The sequence below is a fragment of the Sarcophilus harrisii genome, chromosome 3 (genome assembly GCF_902635505.1).
Source record: "Sarcophilus harrisii chromosome 3, mSarHar1.11, whole genome shotgun sequence".
NCBI lineage: Eukaryota > Metazoa > Chordata > Mammalia > Dasyuromorphia > Dasyuridae > Sarcophilus > Sarcophilus harrisii.
In genome coordinates, this window is record NC_045428.1 from 600,983,330 (window position 1) to 601,000,264 (window position 16,935).

Consider the following 16,935-nt stretch of genomic DNA (forward strand, 5'->3'; position numbering starts at 1 on the left):
TCTTCCCTAAGGGGAGGGGCTGGACTCGGTGGGGGCTGGGACTAGGTGGCTGAGGGAGCGGGAGCTGAGAGCCCGGACACCTGCTTCCCTGAGGGGACCGGGCCTGGACACTTGCACATCTGGACTCACGAATGGGCAGAAGCTGGGGTCCCAGATGTCCGCGGTCCCTAAGAGTCAGGGGCTCGGGCCCGGATGCCTGTGTCCAGGAAGCCCAAAAATGGTTCCTGGATGCCAAAGGAGATGGCGGCCTCAGGCCTCCAACATCTGCCTACTGGGGAAAGCTGGGGCGTGAAATCAGCCTGGGGGCTGGGGGATGACGTCACACCCCCATCCCGGGGTGGCCACACCCAGCACCCCCCCATCCCACCCCGCAGCTCCCCAGCCACTCCGGGCCTCAGAGCACAGGCGGGCTGCGCGGGACGGGAGGTCCGGATCCTAGGTGAGTGTTTGCTGGGCCGGGCCGGCCAGATGTTCGGGTGGGCCCGGGAGGACAAAAGGGGGCCGGCCCGTCTCGGGACCCGGCTCTACCTCCGCTCTCCTCAGTGACTCTAGACCAGAAGACCCGCTTCTTGGCCCTTTTGGGGGTTCCCTCAAAGTCCCCATTCATTCTGGGGAGCCGAGAGCTTACCAGCCTGGATTTCTGGGACTTTCTCTGATCAGAGAAAGCTTTGAGAAGAGTCTGGGTCAGGCCTTAGGAGCCCAACTTCTCATCCCTCAAGAATCAGGAATTGGGGCCCCTAATACTGCCCTTCCAGGGCCCATGCATGTGGGCACCCCCTTCTTCCCACTCTCCCAGACCAAGAACCTGAATCCCCATCCTCGGCCTTGTCAGGGGCCCAGGTAGCCCCGATCTGGCTCCCTCCCTCCCCGAGACCCTGAGCTGTAGCCGGCGAGGAGGGATTGGGGGGTTGGGGGTGAGGACTTGCTGTTAATCCCCCCTCCGTGCCCAGGGTGTGGAGAAAGAGGTTAGGGCCCCACGTGGGAACGGGCTGTCAGGACAGCTCAGGGGCTGGTTGCCTTGGGCTGGCTGGGCCTCCTTCCCGCCTCTGCTTGTGATCCTCAGATCTACCCCCTCCCCATCGGCCCGGCTCTGGGTGTCTGCCTCCATATTCATCTGAATCTTCCTCTGGTTTTCTCTCTCTCTCTCCTCCCCCCCCCCCCCCCCCCCCCCCCCCCCGCCTCTCTCTGTCTCTGTCTCTCTGTATATCTCTCTCCCTTTCTTTACCTCTTGCTTTCATTATCTTTTAGTATCTTTCTCTCCATCTCTTTCCCTCCCCCTTCCTCTTCCTTCTTTCTCTTTCCCTCTCCCTCCCTTCTCCCCCTCCACTCCTTCCTCCCCCTCTCTCTGTCTTCCCTTCCCTCTCTCTTTTTCCCCTCTCTGCCTTTCCCCTTCTCTTTTCCTCCTTTTCTGTCTTCATCTTTCCCTCCCTCTCTTTTTTCCTTCCCATCTCTCCTTCCCTCCCTCCCCCTTTCTCCCCCTTCATCCCTTCCTCTCCCCTCTTTGTCTTCCCTTCTCCCTCCTCTCTCTTTTTTTCCTCCCTTGTTTCATCTTTTTTTTTCTTCCTTTTCAGTCCTTTGTTTCCCTTTTTTTTTATTTTTTTTTGCCCCTCCCTTTTTCCCTTTTTCTTCATTTCCCCTCTCTCTTTTTTTTTTTTTTTTTTCCCTTCTCTTCCCCCTTCCCTCTCTTTCCCTCGGTCTTCATCTCTCCTCTTTCTCCCTTTCCATCCCTCTTTTCCTCCCCCTCCACTCCCCAACATTTTGTTTCCCCTCTCCCTGGGTCCAGCTCCTTCCCTTTCCTTTTCCTTTCTCTCTGCCTCTCTTTTCCTTCTGAGTTTCTCCCATTCTGCATCTCCTGCCTACAAGTCTGTCTCAATCTCTATTCCTCCATCTCTCTCCTTAGGGTCTCATCCAACTCCATCTCTGTCCCTCTATCCCTCTTCCCCCCCCCTCCCCAGCCCTTCCGGTGGCATCTCAGGCTCCAGCTTTAGCCCTCCCCCTGTTTCTCCCCGTTCTGCTCCCCCTGTGTGTCCGGAGCCTCTGCTTCCAGCTCAGATTCTTTTCTCCTTTTCCCGGGTCCTTCCCAATCCTTTTGTCCCTGACCCCCATCTTCTCCTACCTTTATTTACTCCCCGAATCTCTGGCTCTGCTTCCTTCTCCCCCCCCCCCCCAGTTTCTGACTCCTTGTTTCTGTATCTTTTATATATCTCTGTGTCTCTGTCTCTCCTCGCGGTCTGTCTCTTTCCCTCTTTTCCTGTGTCTGTCCGCCTATCCCTTTCACAGTTTTTTCCCCTCTGTTTCTCCTTCTGTCCGTACTTTTTTCTCTCCTCCCTTCCACAATCCCTGTCTCTTTTTTGCCTTCCCCTCTGCGCATTCCCCCCCTCCCCTCCCGTCTCTCTTTTTTGTGTCTGTGTGTCTCGGACCTCGACGTCTCTGCCTCCCAATCGCTCTCTCTCCCCCCCCCCTCTGGGAGTCTCCCCCCTCTTCCTCTCTCAGCCACCTCCAGTCTTTTGCCCGCCGCCCTCGCTGTGTCTGTGTGGGCTCTGGGGAACCGGAGCTCCCCGGCCTCAAGCCCGGTCCCGTCACATCACTAGCTGCAGGGTGTTAAGCCAGGGATTAGCTCCAGTGAAATTCTCGATTTTGCCCGCGTTCTTTCCCCCCTGGGTTAGGTAAACACGGAGCGCCCCAGATGGAATCATTTTCCGCGCTTGAAAACCAGAGGGAGGCCAGAACTGGGCAGCCGGGCCGGCTGGGGGACGGGAGGAGGCGACTGGGTCCCTGGTGGGGGGAGGAGGAGGGGCGCCGGGTCCCCCGGGGGCGGGGCTGGTCTGGGGAAGGGACTCCTGGGTACCTGAATGGGCCTCGGGCTAAAAGATGGAAAAGGGACGCTTGGGGGAGGCTAGGCCCCTACTCTAGCTTCGCCCACGCGTCCCTTTGGGGGCGCCCCTAGGGCTGGCCGGAGGGCCGAGGGGGGGTAGGTGGCTCCCGGGGCCTTGGGGAGCGCGCTCCCCGACGCCCGACTGTGTCTCCTCCAGGTCCAAGGCCCCGCCAGCATGCACTTGACTTTCTGCCTCGGTCTGCTCGTCCTCTTGGCCCTGGGGGAGGGGGAGCACTGCTCGGACGCCCAGGGCCGAGCGCGCTTCTGCATCCCCCCGACCGCCCTCCTGGCCTGGACCGGGGGCTCCTGCGGCCGAGCCAGCAACCGCAGCAGCAGCCTGAGCCTGGCCCTCGGGGGCCCCTTCCTCCTGACCTCGGTCCGCCTGCGCTTCTGCTCCCAACCCGCCGCCCACTCCGTGGCGGGCGCCCGGGTCCTGGCCGCGGCGAGCGGCGAGGGCGCCGCGGGGGGCCCCTGGTGGCCCTTGGCCAGGCTCTGGAGCTCGGGGGGCGGCCCGGCTGCCGAGCTGACTCTGCGCGCCCAGCTCGGCCCGGCCCAGCCCCGGCCAGCGGTCCGTCTGCGCGTGGAGCTGGGGGCCCCGGAGGCGCTGGCGTCCGTGACCGTGCGCGGCCGGTGCCAGTGTCACGGCCACGCCGCCCGCTGCGCCGCCCGCCTCCAGCCCCCACGCTGCCGCTGCCGCCACCACACCACGGGGCCCGGGTGCGAGAGCTGCCTCCCGTCTCACCAGGACTGGCCCTGGAGGCCGGCCACCCCGCAGCAGCCGTTCGCGTGTCAGCGTGAGTGTGAGCCCCGCGGGCGCCCGCTCCCAGCCCTCTCCCGGCACCCCGGATTCAGCTCCCACCCCTCGCTACACCCGAGCCCAGCGGAGCGGCGCCCTCGGGCAGTGGTCCCAAAGGCTCTTCTCCCCAGCCTCGTCCTCCCCTCAGGCTGCCGTTCTTTGCCCATAAGCCTCCGGCCTCTCTTTCCCCGCGTTCAGCTCCCTGGTTCTGCGCTTTCCTTCCCAGCAGGTTCTTCCTCCTCAGAGTTCGGAGTTTCCTATCCTGCCCCGGGCTAAGTGAGAACCCCCGAAGCGTGACGTCAAACTGCCTCTTTGTCCCCTCCCGCCCTCGGGGGTCCCTCCTCTCCCCCACTCTTACTTGCCTCGCCCTCCCCGCCCCCATGCTCCACCTTCCGCTTCTCAGTAACATGTTCTCCCGTTCCTCATCCCCCCGGGTTCCCACGCCCTTCCCCACGCTCTCTCCTCCCTCTTGGGCTGCTTTCCCCACTGGGAGTAGGTCTCTGCAGCCAAGCGGGCCTTTGAATCTCTGAGGGAGGAGGTGGACATGTGGGGGAGGGGGTGGTGTGTGAAATACTTGAGGAGAGAGTGGCTGGCTCAGCAGGAGAATGGAAAGCTGAGTGAAAGATTGAGAGCAAAAAGTGGACATGATGGAGTGAAGGAAGCAGTGGTCGGAAGAGAGGGAGCAGTGATGCATTCGGAAGATCAACCTGCAGAGGAAGCCTGGGGTCCTGAGGGGGAGAATGGAGATTTGATGACACGAATGGTGAAGAGTCCCGGGAGTCCCGGTTTCCTCCTCTCTCCGGTGGCTGCTTCCTCGTCCTTCACAGCTCTGACTCAGTGGTTCAACCACGTACCACTCCTCAACCGTGAATTTCCGTAGGAAAATCTGCCAGTTCTTGTGACCCTCCCAGCAAGCATGGGCCTCCCCTACAGTTCTCTTTTCTACCCTAACTCCCAAGCTATTGGCGGAAGTCACAAAATTGTGCCCATTCCGCCCGCTACAAGTTCAGATCTGATCTCCACCGATCTCACCCCTCGCCGCTGTTTGGCAATCCCATAATCCATTGAGTGCCATTCTCTGCCTGCTCTCCGTAGCCACCCATCTCTTCCTCTCCTCAGATTCCCTTGCACCACCCCCTTCCAATCCTGGCAGCAGGCATGACCTTGCTTCTTGCTCCCCTAAGCAAGCCAAGGCAATCTCTCGAGTGTTCTCTCATCTCCCACACAGCAGAACATCTCTACATCATCTGTCTCCTGTCTCCCTCATCGCTCCAGTCTCTGATGAAGAGATGGCCCCTCTCTTCACCCAGGCGGGCGCCTCCGTTCGGAACCTCGCTCCCGCCCCTCCCCATCCCCCGTGACAGCTCGTCCCATCCATCATCCCCACTCTCAAATCGTCAGCCTCTCTCTCCCCATCTGCCAGCGTCTCCTGGATACCTGCGAATGTGATCGAGGATCCGCTACCCAACAAACACCTTCCCTGACTCCTCCGGGCCATCCCCCGATACTTCCTCCTCCCTCCTGCTGCTCCTAGAAAGAACAGTCCCCATTTATTGTCTGAGTTCCCTCCCATTTATTCAGCAGCTCCTTCCTGGCCTGGACTCTGCTCTGGAGAAAAGGCTTTTTAAAATGTTATCAATAACTTAACTGCTTAAGACAATGATCTTTTCTCGATCCCCGTCCTCCTCCGTCTCTTTCCAACTTTTGACCCTCCCGAGCACTTCCTCTCCTGGAAAGAGGAGGGGGAGTAAGCACTTACTAAGTATTACTCTGATGAATTCTCTTTAATGCTCCTCTCTCCTGCCTTCGGTGATACTGCCGGTTCCCCATTCTTCTCCCTGCCTGCTGCTCTCTGGGGACTCCTTCCCCATCTCTCACCCTTAGAAATGGGGTCCGCTCCCCGAGATCTCTTCTGGATCCTCTTCCTTCCATAGTCTTTCTGATTTCATCCGCTGGCCTGAGTTCAATGACCCTCTCTATGCATTGGACTCCCCACCTCCATGTTATCCAGCCCTGACTTCTCGGACACCGGTGCAAGTTGCCAGCGGGACAGCCCCTGTGGACACTCGGCTGTGCCCTCATGGAGCCCACCGCGCCCCCTCTCCGACTGCCCCAGGCTCCTCCTCGTCGTTCGGTTCTCTCTCTCTGCCATCCCCCAAGTAATAAGCGCTTGCTCAGCAGGGCGAGTCCCGACAGCCGCGTCTGCCCCTGGGACGGGAGCTCTCTTGAAGGAGGCTTGAGCTGCATTTTCCTTTCCATTACACACGCTTCACTCCAGTGTTTCCTCCTTGTCAGGATCCCTTCTCCTCCTCTTCTTTCCTAAATCACATCCCTGCAGATTTTGTAGCAAACCCTCGGACAGGTTATCGCAGACTCGGCTCCAGAGAGTCAGGAGAGCTCCGCCCCCCGCAGAAGCAGCTCACTCTCCGGGAACTTAATGGAGCTTTGACCTCGGATCTGCCCCCTCGGAGACCACCCGCCCACCGGTCATTCTTTGTACTGATAGACTTTTTAAACCCATAGACCGACCCAAGGGCCCCTAGAGACCAACGTGGCCTCTCTCCCGGGGTCTGGGGGGGGCAGCCGACGAGGGGCCCATTCGGTACCTGACTACTGTTCCCCCCCCCCCCCCCCAGCCTGCTCCTGCAATCTGCATGCGCGACGCTGTCGCTTCCACGCCGAGGTGTTCCGGCTGTCCGGAGGACGGAGCGGGGGCGTCTGCGAACGCTGTCGCCACCACACCGCGGGCCGCCACTGCCACTACTGCGAGCGGGGCTACTGGCGGGACCCCCAGCAGCCCCTCTCCAGCCGCAGAGCCTGCCGGGGTGAGTTCCGGCGCCGGCCGTGAGCGGGATCGGGCTGGGAGGGGGCCCGGGATGGGGCTCTGGGGGGAACCGAGTCACCGAGAGCTCCCCCTCGCCCAGCCTGCCAGTGCCACCCAATCGGTGCAACCGGGGCCCAGTGCAACCAGACCAACGGACAGTGTCCCTGCAAGCCCGGAGTGACTGGCCCTTCCTGTGACCGCTGCGCGGCCGGCTACCAGCAGAGCCGTTCTATCCGTCTGCCCTGTCAACGTGAGTTTGAGGAGGAGTCCGGAGGGGCAGAGACTGGGAGGAGGGGCGTCTGGGTCCCCGAGGAACAGAGACTGGGAGGAGGGGCGTCTGGGTCCCTGAGGAACAGAGGCTGGGAGGGGGGACGTCTGGGTCCCCGAGGCCTAAGGGCATGTACTGGGACGGGAACACCCGGTCCTGAGTGAGCACTTGCTTCTGGGCCGAGTGATTAGGGCTCGCTCCCTCCTGCTTGTTTTCCTTCCTTCAGGGATCCCAGAGATAACAACCACCGAGGCCACGACCCCTAGTGTCTACACTCCAGGTACGGGGGTCCCCCAGGGCTTGGTCTCTGAACCCGGCGAGGCCGGGCGGGGGAGCAGGGACCATGGAGGGGCCGCGGAGGCGCTCACCTCCCGGGCTCTCCGCAGACCCGACGTGCCAGAGCCTCTGCAACGTGTCGGAAGCTCGAGTTCACATGAGTCTGCAGCAGTACTGCCGCCAGGCCTACGGTGAGATCCCGGGCCCGGGCTGGGCCGGGCGGGGTCCGGGAGCCCCGGGTCCTTAGCCCTGCCCCGCTTCGGGCCATCCCCCTCTCTCTGGATCCGGGCAGGACTCGCCTAAAGAGACCGAGTATCCCCCGAGGCAAAGCTGGGGAAAGAAAGCCTAAGGCCCTGGAGCTGGGTAGGGGAACAGGGACGCCTGGGTCTACGAGGAGGCCCGGGGCCTTTCCCACTTGAAGGAGCCAGGAGGGAGGAGAGGCCGCCTGGGTCCATTGGGGTCTGACTAGGGGAGAAACGGGCCGAGGCTTGAGTTGAGGGGGTCCCCAGAAGCGGAGCAGGGGGAGGGCTCGAGGGCTCCCAGGGGATCGTCTGACTTTCCCCCGCTCTCTCCTCAGTTCTTCGAGCTCAGGTGCAATCCGCCGAAGCCTCAGGCCCGGCCTGGTGGCGTCTAAAGATCCGCGTTCTGGCCGTGTACAAGCAGCGGGCAGAGCCCCTGAGCGCGGGAGCACAGGATGCCTGGGTTCCTCGCGCCGACCTGCTCTGTGGCTGCCTCACCCTCCGGCCTGGCGCGGTCTACTTGCTGCTGGGGGGGCCTCCCGAAGGGCCCGACCCCACCCGCCTGGTGCTAGATCACCGTGGGCGCGCCCTGCCCTGGAGACCCCAGTGGGCGCAGACCCTGCGGAGGCGGCAGCGGGAGGAGCGGGCCGGGGGCTGCTCCTGAGAGCGCTGCTCACTGGTGCGCCCGGCCTAGAACTCGCAGCCATCCCCAATAAAGTAGCCGCTCCTCACCCCCTCCTCCCGAGTCTTCTGTGGGCACCAGGGCCGGGAATCACGGAAGGAGAGGGCCCCGGGGGGCTGGGCCTGGGGGAGGGGCGGTCCGTGTCTGGATCCCGCAGGAAGTGGAGTGGAGACTAGGGGGTGCTGGGAGGGGGAGGGAGAACAGAGGGGGCATCCTTGATGGGAAGGGGCGGGAGGACGGCCCGCTGACATCCTGGGGAGGCTGAGCCCTTGCGGGCTTCCGAAAAATCCAGTCAATTAAGAGAAACTCTGGAGCTGGTGAGGGCGGGGCGAATTTCTGTCGAAGAATGTCTGTCGTCCAACTTCGTCATTTCCCAGAGAAGGAAATGACTCGTTCAAAAGCACCCGGCCCGCAAGCAAAGGAGTCTGAATTTGAACCCAGATCTCTCTCCCCCAATCCCCCCGCCCGACCAGGGAGCCCCCCCCCCCCCAGGGCTGCTGCGCCCACCACATGGCTTCTTTTGGGTGGGCTGCTCCTTCCTCGAGGCCTAGTTTTTTTCCCTTCAGCTGCCACCTCTGGGGATCAGTTTTCCTTTCAAACCAGCCCCCAATAATAGGAGACTCTGATCCCATATTGCCTGGGCTCTGAAGCAGCGAATTAACTGGTCCGGAGAGAAACTGGTAAATGTGCTCCCTCTGCGCTAGGAACTTGTAAAGGGAAATCAGTGACTGTCTGAAATCTCAGTCTGGCAAAAACCCAGGCTTCCAAAATCTCCCTCCTTCCAGGACTTTCTCAATTGCCCTTCTCAACTCTTTTCTAAAATAGTACTTTATTTTTCCAAGTACATGTAATGGTTTTCACCAGACATTTTCTTTGGTAAAACTTTGCGGGCTGAATTTTGCTCCCTCCCTTCCTTACCCTCCCCAAGACAGGTTAAATATGTGCAATCCTTTCAAACATATTTCCACGTTTGCTTGTCATGTTGTGCAAGAAAACGAGAAAGAAAAAACAAACAAATAAAAAATGAAAATACTACTTCCTTCCCCACTCCATCTCCATAGTCCCCTCTCTGGATGTGGATGGCATCCCCCAGCTCAAGTCTACTGAAGCTGCCCGGAATCACCACATGGTTGAGAAGAGCCAAGTTGATCATAATTGATCATCACATAATCTTCTTACTGTGTACAATGTTCTGCTGGTTCTACTCACCACACACGGCATCAGTTCCTATGAGTCTCTCGAGGCCTTTCTGAAATCCTCCTGCTGGTCATTTCTTAGAGAGCAATAATATTCCATAATACTCATATACCACAATTAATTCAGCCATTCTCCAATTGAGGGGCATCCACTCAGTTTCCAGTTTCTGGCCACTACAAAGAGACCTGCCACAAACATTCGTGCCCACATGGGTCCCTTTCCCTTCTTTAAAATCCCTTTGGGATATAAGCCCAGTAGAAACACTGCTGGATCAAAAGGTCTGCACAGTTTGATAACTTTTTGAGCATAGTTCCAAATTGCTCTCTGTAATGGGCTGAGGTTTGAGTTGATGCACTGAGGTCCCAAGTACGTGAGGCTAAATAGTAATTGGGCTATACTCTATTAATATACATGATTGGATAAAGAATGGCCCCCGCCCACTCTCTGTGCAAGTCCTGATGTGTTGTATAGGAAATGACGATTTTGGTGGGTGGAGGCAGAGGGAGACAGGAAGAGAAGCTGGGGGAGATTGGGCCTGGGTTCCATACTCCGAGCTGCTGGTTGTGTGGCTGCGGGTCTAGCTAGCTTCTTGACTCAGCTACACACATTGCTATCACCAATTCTCTTCCACCTCCGATCCTTCTTCACTGAGAATAAAGACTGATGATTTTCCCCTAACCTGAATTCCTGACTCCTGCTGATTTAAAAATACGCGATCTTCACAGCTCTCCAGAATGGCTGGATGTGTTCACAATTCCACCAACAATGTATCAGTGTCCCAGTTTTCCCACATCCCCTCCAACACCAGGGAAGACTTTTAAAACAAAAAATGGTAAACAAACTTTTAAGAAACAAAGCTGATGGTTCAGATATGGGCTCTCATTTATATAGGAAAAAGTGGGAAGCGGGGAAATGCAGACCACTGGGCTTGGCCCCGGTCCAATCAGGTTTTAGTTTATTATCTGCTCGAATGCTTCTCTTCTCTGAGCCATCTCCACCACTTTGTCTCTGGAGTTCCTGCATCAGGTCTCTTGGGGCCCTTTAATCTCTATGACTCCCTTTGATTTTCTCTCGTCTCCAAAAGTCCACAAGGGGATTGGACCAGCTTGTGAGAATCCAAGTCAGCCCCACAATTAGTGACAAAGTCAGGACAAGATTAATGGGGGAGAAGTCAAGAAAGATACTGAAGGGGCAGCTGGGTGGTGCAGTGGATAGAGCACCAGCCCTGAAGTCAGGAGGACCTGAGTTCAAATATGATCTCAGACACTTAACACTTCCTGGCTGTGTGACCCTGGGCAAGTCACTTAACCCCAATTGCCTCAGGAAAAAAAAAAAGATACTGGAAATTCACTGCTTGAACCAATAGATGTTTATATAGGGAATCCTGATTTGGTCCATGGTGAAACTGTAGAAGGGATATCAGTGAGTCAGTGAAAACTGATTAATCCTGGTGGGCTCTCAGCACCATTTTGAGTTTTGAAGATAAACAGTCCCTGCCCTCAAAGGGTTCATAGTTCAAAGGGAAGACAACTCGAAAACATCCACATGCTAACAAGATAGAAAAGGATAAATTGAAGATCATCGACAGAGGAAGGCACAGCTTTAAGGGGGATTGGAAAGTCTTCCTGGAGGAGGTGGGATTTGAGCACGGCCCAAACAGAATGAGATTTGTGGGTGCATCAAAGCAAGAAAACGAAGGGTACAATTGGGGAGGGTCTTGGACATTAGAGATACTGGACAGCTAGTCGCTGAAATCCTACCTAATAATGAACCCACAAAAGTAGATCAGGGAAGGCTGGTCTGCCGGGGGTCATGGGGGACTCATGGGAAAGAGAGGAAAGTCGTAGGCCACCTGTAAATGGAGTCCTGACTGATGCGATGATTGGACCCAAGGAGAATCTTCATGGCTTCATGCCCACTTGCTGGAGGGTCCCCAAAGGAGGGCGCTGTGCTTGGCTTTGTGCCCGTCGGCATTTTTATTCTGACTTGGATAAAGGTTCGGACGCTCTCCAGAGTCCCAAACAGTCTATGGTTGGAGGATAGTGGGGGAGGAAAGGAATTGATATGATGGGGTCCATGTGGTCCCAGAGAAGGTGACATGATGGAGGGACTGAACAACATACGGGAAGGGAGGGTCACCCCCGGAGATGGCAGTCAGGGTCCAGGAGGATCTTGAAGGACTTAAATCCTTGGGCTGAATCCAACTAAGATGAAATTCGATAAAAAGAAATACATTTTCTTGGGCACCAGGTGGCGCCATAGGGGAAGCTTTAAGCCTGCAGTCAGGAGGATTCATCTTCCTGAGTTCTTATCTAGCTCATGAACACTTCCTCCCGGTGTAATCCTGGGAAAGTCCCTTCACGCTGTTTACCTCAGTTTCCTCAGCTATAAAATGGACCGGAACTCAGTATCACTGCCAAGAAAACCCCGAATGGAATCAGGAAGAGTCAGACACATCTGAAAAATGACTGAACAGCAACAACTTAAATGTTTTCCACTTGAATGAAAAAACCAGCTTTCCCAATTATGAATTTTGTGTAAATGGCTTAATATTCGTGTTGCTCTGTTTTGCTTTTGCATTATCTTCATTTCCAAATATGCTTCTTTTTGATCCTTCCCTACAAGGGAGAAACAAGAATTTAAATTTAAAAGAAAAAAAAAGAGGCAATTCAGCACAACTAGGCAGTGCATGGACCAAATGTGAGTCTCTTTCACACAATCTTTGTCATTATAGTGATCAAGCTCAGTGCACAGAGGGAAGAGGAAAATGCAAAGGTGGGAGATTACAGATGCGCCCCGCTGCACAAAGTAGGGAGTTTCTTTGGGGCGGGGGGAAGACTAATACAACAGACAAGGATTCAGTTGATCTGATTATGAAGAGAGTGAAAACCCAAATTGCTCTGAAAAATGACAAAGAGTTCACAGCAAATGAAGGTGAAATATAGGAAATCATCATAAATTATTTCCTAACATCAACATAAAGTTTTTTTTTAATACCTTTATTTAAGGATATAACTGGTAACTTTAAGCATTAACAATTGCCAAATCTCTTTTCCAATTTTCACCTCTTACCCCCCCCCCTCCCTAAATCGGATGACATAATGTTAAATATATTAAAATATAACTTAGATACATAATAAGTATACATGACCAAAACATTATTTTCTGTACAAAAAAAATCAACTCTAATTATTGTAAATTAGCTTGTGAAAAATCAAAAGAGGTGTCATAAATATAGGGTTAAATTAATTAATGGTTTTATCATCCCAAGGTTTTTTCTTATACTGGGTTCAATTCCTCCTTAAAATATTTGGTTATTGGTAGGGCCTATCCATAGAACGTATCATCTATATTTTGAAGTATATAATATCTTTCCTCTCATTTCCTCGCATCATTCTAATCTCTCCAGGCCTTTCTAAATCATCCTTTGGTCTTTCTTAAGAACAAATATTCCATAATTTTCATAACACAATTTATTACCATTCTCCAACTGTGGACATCCATTCATTTCCATTTCTAACCACTACAAAAAAGGGCTCCACAAACATTCGTGCACATACAGGTCCCTTTCCTTCTTTATAATCTCTTTGGGATATAATCCCAGTATTCTGGATCAAAGGGTATCACAGTTTGATAACTTTTGAGCATAGTTCAAACTACTCCCCAAAATGGTTGGATTCTTCACAATTCCACCAACAATGAATCAATGTCCCAGTTTTTCCCATCCCCTCCAACAATCATCATTTTTTTTCCTGTCATTTTAGCCAATCCCAGGTTGTGGTAAATCTTAGAGTTGTCTTAATTTGCATTTCTCTGATTAATTGACTTGGAATCCATATGACTAGAAATAGTTTCAATTTCTTCATCTAGGGTTTCTTTCTATCCTTTGCCATTTTTCAATTAGAATGGCTTGATTTTTTATAAATTAGAGTCAATTCTCTATATATTTTGGAAATGAGTCCTTTATCAGAATCTTTGACTGTAAAAATATTTTCCCAGTTTACTTCCCTTCTAATCTTGTCTGCATTAGTTTTGTTTGTACAAAAACTTTTAAGTTTGGTATAATCAAAATTTTCTATTTTGTGATCAAATGATTCTAGTTCTCTTTGTCATAAAGGCCTTCCCCTTCCCAAGGTCAGAGTAAACTATCCTATGTTCCTCTAATTTATTAATGATTTCATTCTTTATCCTAGGTCTGAACCCATTTTGACCTTATCTTGGTTGCTTAAAGGATCAATGCCTATTTCCCCATATTAGTTTCCAATTTTCCCAGCAATTTTTATCAAACAGTAAGTTCTTATCCCAAAAGCTGGGATCTTTGGGTTTGTCAAAGACTAGGTTGCTATATTTGTTGACCAACATAAAGGATTGAGACGAAATGAATTATATTTAAAAACTATAAAACGGGGGCAGCTGGGTGGTACAGTGGATAGAGCACCAGCCCTGAAGTCAGGAGGACCTGAGTTCAAATCTGGTCTCAGACACTTAATGCTTCTAGCTATGTGACCCTGGGCAAGTCACTTAACCCCAACTGCCTCAGCAAAAAACAAATAAACAAAAAATTATGAAATGCTCAAATTAACTGAATAGAAAATGGAAACTTTAAATAAACCAATTTTAGGGAAAAAAATTAAAGATACAGGAAGGGGCAGGTCTGTGTGGCTCTTTGGGAAACTCTCAGGGATGGCAACAAGTTGGGGGAAATGCACAGAGCACAGAAATGATTGGTGTGGGGCTCCAGAGGTGGATGGTGTGAGGATAGGGATGGGCTGGTGGGGGAAGAGAAGAAAGAGAGAAAGTCATTTATCTAAGCATGGAATTACTTGAGCATCATAGACCGGAAGCAGATGGAAGAGGACTGGGTGGGCACTTTCATTTTTATGGGGTTTTGATAGGGACAGACTAACCTTACCCACGCCATTTAGGGTTAGCTCCCGAGCATCTGCACTTGATTTCAGAGTTATGAGTATAATGTTTGCGGGGGCCTGGGGACATTTTCAGAGAAGGCTGTTACCTCGGTTGTGTGGGATTTCCAAGCCCTTTTCAGGGCCACTTTTCCCCTTTGCTGTGCACCTGCCACTCCCTTCTGTCCCAAAGCTGTAGTACGTTCAGTGACTGCATCCCAGACAGATTAAACCGGGTCATGGCTACTGGCAGACGTCACAGCCATCACTTAGTCAGGGGACCGGGTGAAGACTTCCCTTGGCAGAGCGGGGGGATGAGGACAGTGTGCTCCGGTGGTGGCCCTGGGAAGGCTCACAGCTCGGACATCCGCTGCCTCCCGAGCCATGGCTCCTCATCCTGACTGGGATCCCGCCACTGGCCGTCCTACCCTGGAAGAGAGAGCGAGGTCAGCGACCTGGTGTAGTTCTGGCTCACTTAAATCCAATTTACAGGCAAATCAAAAGGCCTTGGCCCAGGCCCTAGGCCCCTTGGATGTCTGAGCAGCCTTTTAGGAGGAATATATTCCTGTTGTGAGAAAGAGGCTAGAAAAGATGCCGTAAAAATTGTGGACTTTGGGGAAGCCGGGTGGCACAGTGGATAGAGCACCAGCCCTGAAGTCAGCAGGACCCGAGTTCAAATCAGGCCTCAGACACTTAACACTTCCTGGCTGTGTGACCCTGGGCAAGTCACTTAACCCAACTGTCTCAGGAAAAAAAGAAAAGAAAAGAAATCCAGGTCTTCTCCAACCATATATGGAATATTGACAAGTTACCCAGGCAGTCTGCATTCCTGGGACGTACAAATAGGTGATTCCGTTAGTGTGTGCACTGTCAGAGCCAGCTCAGTGTCTGGGAGAACATGAAGAAAAGGAGGCGAGAAAAAGGCGTTAGACTGGCTACGGCCCTGACGGGCAACAATCACTGGGCTGCCCTCACGTGGCACACCTGGGATGCCCGGACACTGCGTCAGAAATGAAGGGAGAGACACATGGGACTCAACAACAGCAGCGTTCAATAATCCCCGTTACCCTGTGATCCGTTCCCTCCCTCGTTCACAAGGGCAGGAAGTTTCTGCAGAGCACGACCTAGTAATGTGATCACTCCCCGCCTGGGCTGGGCCCCTCCCAAATGGGACCCTCGGTTGGGTTTGCCCCTGAAGCAGAGGCCAGCTGCAGCTAGTTTCCCCTGGGACAAGCCTCCTGTTGTTGCCTTCTAATCAAGGTTGGGGAGACTCGGTCTTCCCCAGATCCAGGGGAAGCCAGATTGAGAGGGTCTTTGTTCCTCTAGCCAGGATTGCTAGAGACAGCTGGGCCTCACATTTGTCAGCGAAGGTTCAAACGATGGACGGCCGGGCCAATCACAAGGAGACACTCTAAGTCTTTGGCACAAATGGAGCTTCCCCACCGACCCCTTTGTGGTCAGGCTGCGGGCCCCTGCGGCCTGGAGAATTGCCCCCACTTACCTGCCTGTTAGATTTCCCTCCTGACAGTTCCCTTTTGCCATATTACTTCCTATTGTTGTTACTTTATATTCCCTACTTAAAATTTACTCGCTCTATTAACCAGAAGGGAAAGGGTGGTCAGAGGGACCGAACAAGAGGTGATTTTTAAAAATAGTATTTTATTTTTCCAAATACATGCAAAGATAGCTCTCCACTTCACCCTTGCAAAACCTTGTGTTCTAAATCTTTCTTCCTCTCTCTTCCCACCTCCTCCAGCCCCCGGACAGCAAGCAATCTGATGCAGTTTAAATATGGGCAATTATTCTTAACATATGTCCGTATTCATCACGCTGAGCAAGAAAAATGCGAACAAAAGGGAGAAACATGAGAAAGAAAAAAAAATAAGCAAACAACAACAACAACAATGTGAAAATCCCATGCTTTGGCCCACATTCAGGCTCCATGGTTCTCTCTCTTGAGGTGGATGGCTCTTTCCTACTGGGAAATCTACTGGGATTCCCACGAATCACCTCATTGTTGAAGAGCCAAGTCCATCACAGTTTATCATCACATAATCTTCTTCTTACTGTGCGCGATGTTCTCTTGGTTCTGTTCAATAAGATGCAATTTTAACGGAAAATTAAAAGTATCAACAGTCGTATGAAAAATTAATTTTAAGTTAATAATTATATATAATAACTAATAATAAAATGCATATTAAAGCCACTCTGAGGCTCCATTTCATATCAGATTGACAGAGAAGACAAAAAATGAAAAGGACAGAAATTGGAGGGACTGTGGGAAGGCAGATATACTGATACACTGTGAATTGGTCCAGTCTTTCTGGAAAGCAATTTGGAAGCACCAGCAAAAGGTCACTAAAGTGACCCTGGGCAAGTCACTTAAACCTCAATTGCCTCAGCAGAAAAAAAAAAAAGTCACTAAAGTGAGAATACCTTTTCACCCAGCAATTCCAAAACTAAATTTCTATCCCAGAGGGAACTATTTACAAAGATGCAGCAAACAAGAAGAATCCTGTTATTTGAGGAACAGCCAAACAAATGAAAATTTCATGTTCATGAGGAACATGAAAGTAAGGTAATACTGATGTACCATAAGAAAGGATTAAGTGTTTCAGAGAGAGGTCTGAAATCAAAGACATTTAAAGAGCGGATTCCTGGGGCAGCAAGGTGATACAGTGGATAGAGCACCAACCCTGAAGTCAGCAGGATCTGAATTCAAATCTGGTCTCAGACACTTAATATTCCCTAGCTGTGTGAGCTTGGGCAAGTCACTTAACCCCAACTGCCTCAGCAAAAAAAAAAGAAAAAAGAAAAAAGAAAAAGAAAAAGAAAAAAAAAAAAAAAAAGGAAAAGGAAAAAAAAGGGAGCTGA

The 16,935-nt window shown here is 52.7% G+C and overlaps 1 protein-coding gene across 1 annotated transcript; it reads left to right on the top strand.

The window, feature by feature from the left end:
* Positions 1-192: 192 nt before the first annotated feature.
* NTN5 (netrin 5) lies at positions 193-7,983 on the top strand. The gene is made up of 8 exons (XM_031961754.1): positions 193-439; positions 797-840; positions 2,976-3,669; positions 6,308-6,496; positions 6,596-6,745; positions 6,990-7,043; positions 7,150-7,230; positions 7,617-7,983. The coding sequence occupies exons 1-8, from the start codon at positions 193-195 to the stop codon at positions 7,940-7,942; spliced, it is 1,785 nt and encodes a 594-aa protein (XP_031817614.1). The 3' UTR covers positions 7,943-7,983.
* The last annotated feature ends 8,952 nt before the right edge of the window (positions 7,984-16,935 follow it).

Coding starts and splice junctions, on each gene's coding strand:
- NTN5 (XM_031961754.1), top strand. CDS start 193: ATGCCTGTGTCCAGGAAGCCCAAAAATGGTTCCTGGATGCCAAAGGAG. Junction 3,670..6,307: donor GCAGCCGTTCGCGTGTCAGC/GTGAGTGTGAGC, acceptor CCCCCCCCCCAG/CCTGCTCCTGCAATCTGCAT. Junction 7,044..7,149: donor CCCTAGTGTCTACACTCCAG/GTACGGGGGTCC, acceptor GGCTCTCCGCAG/ACCCGACGTGCCAGAGCCTC.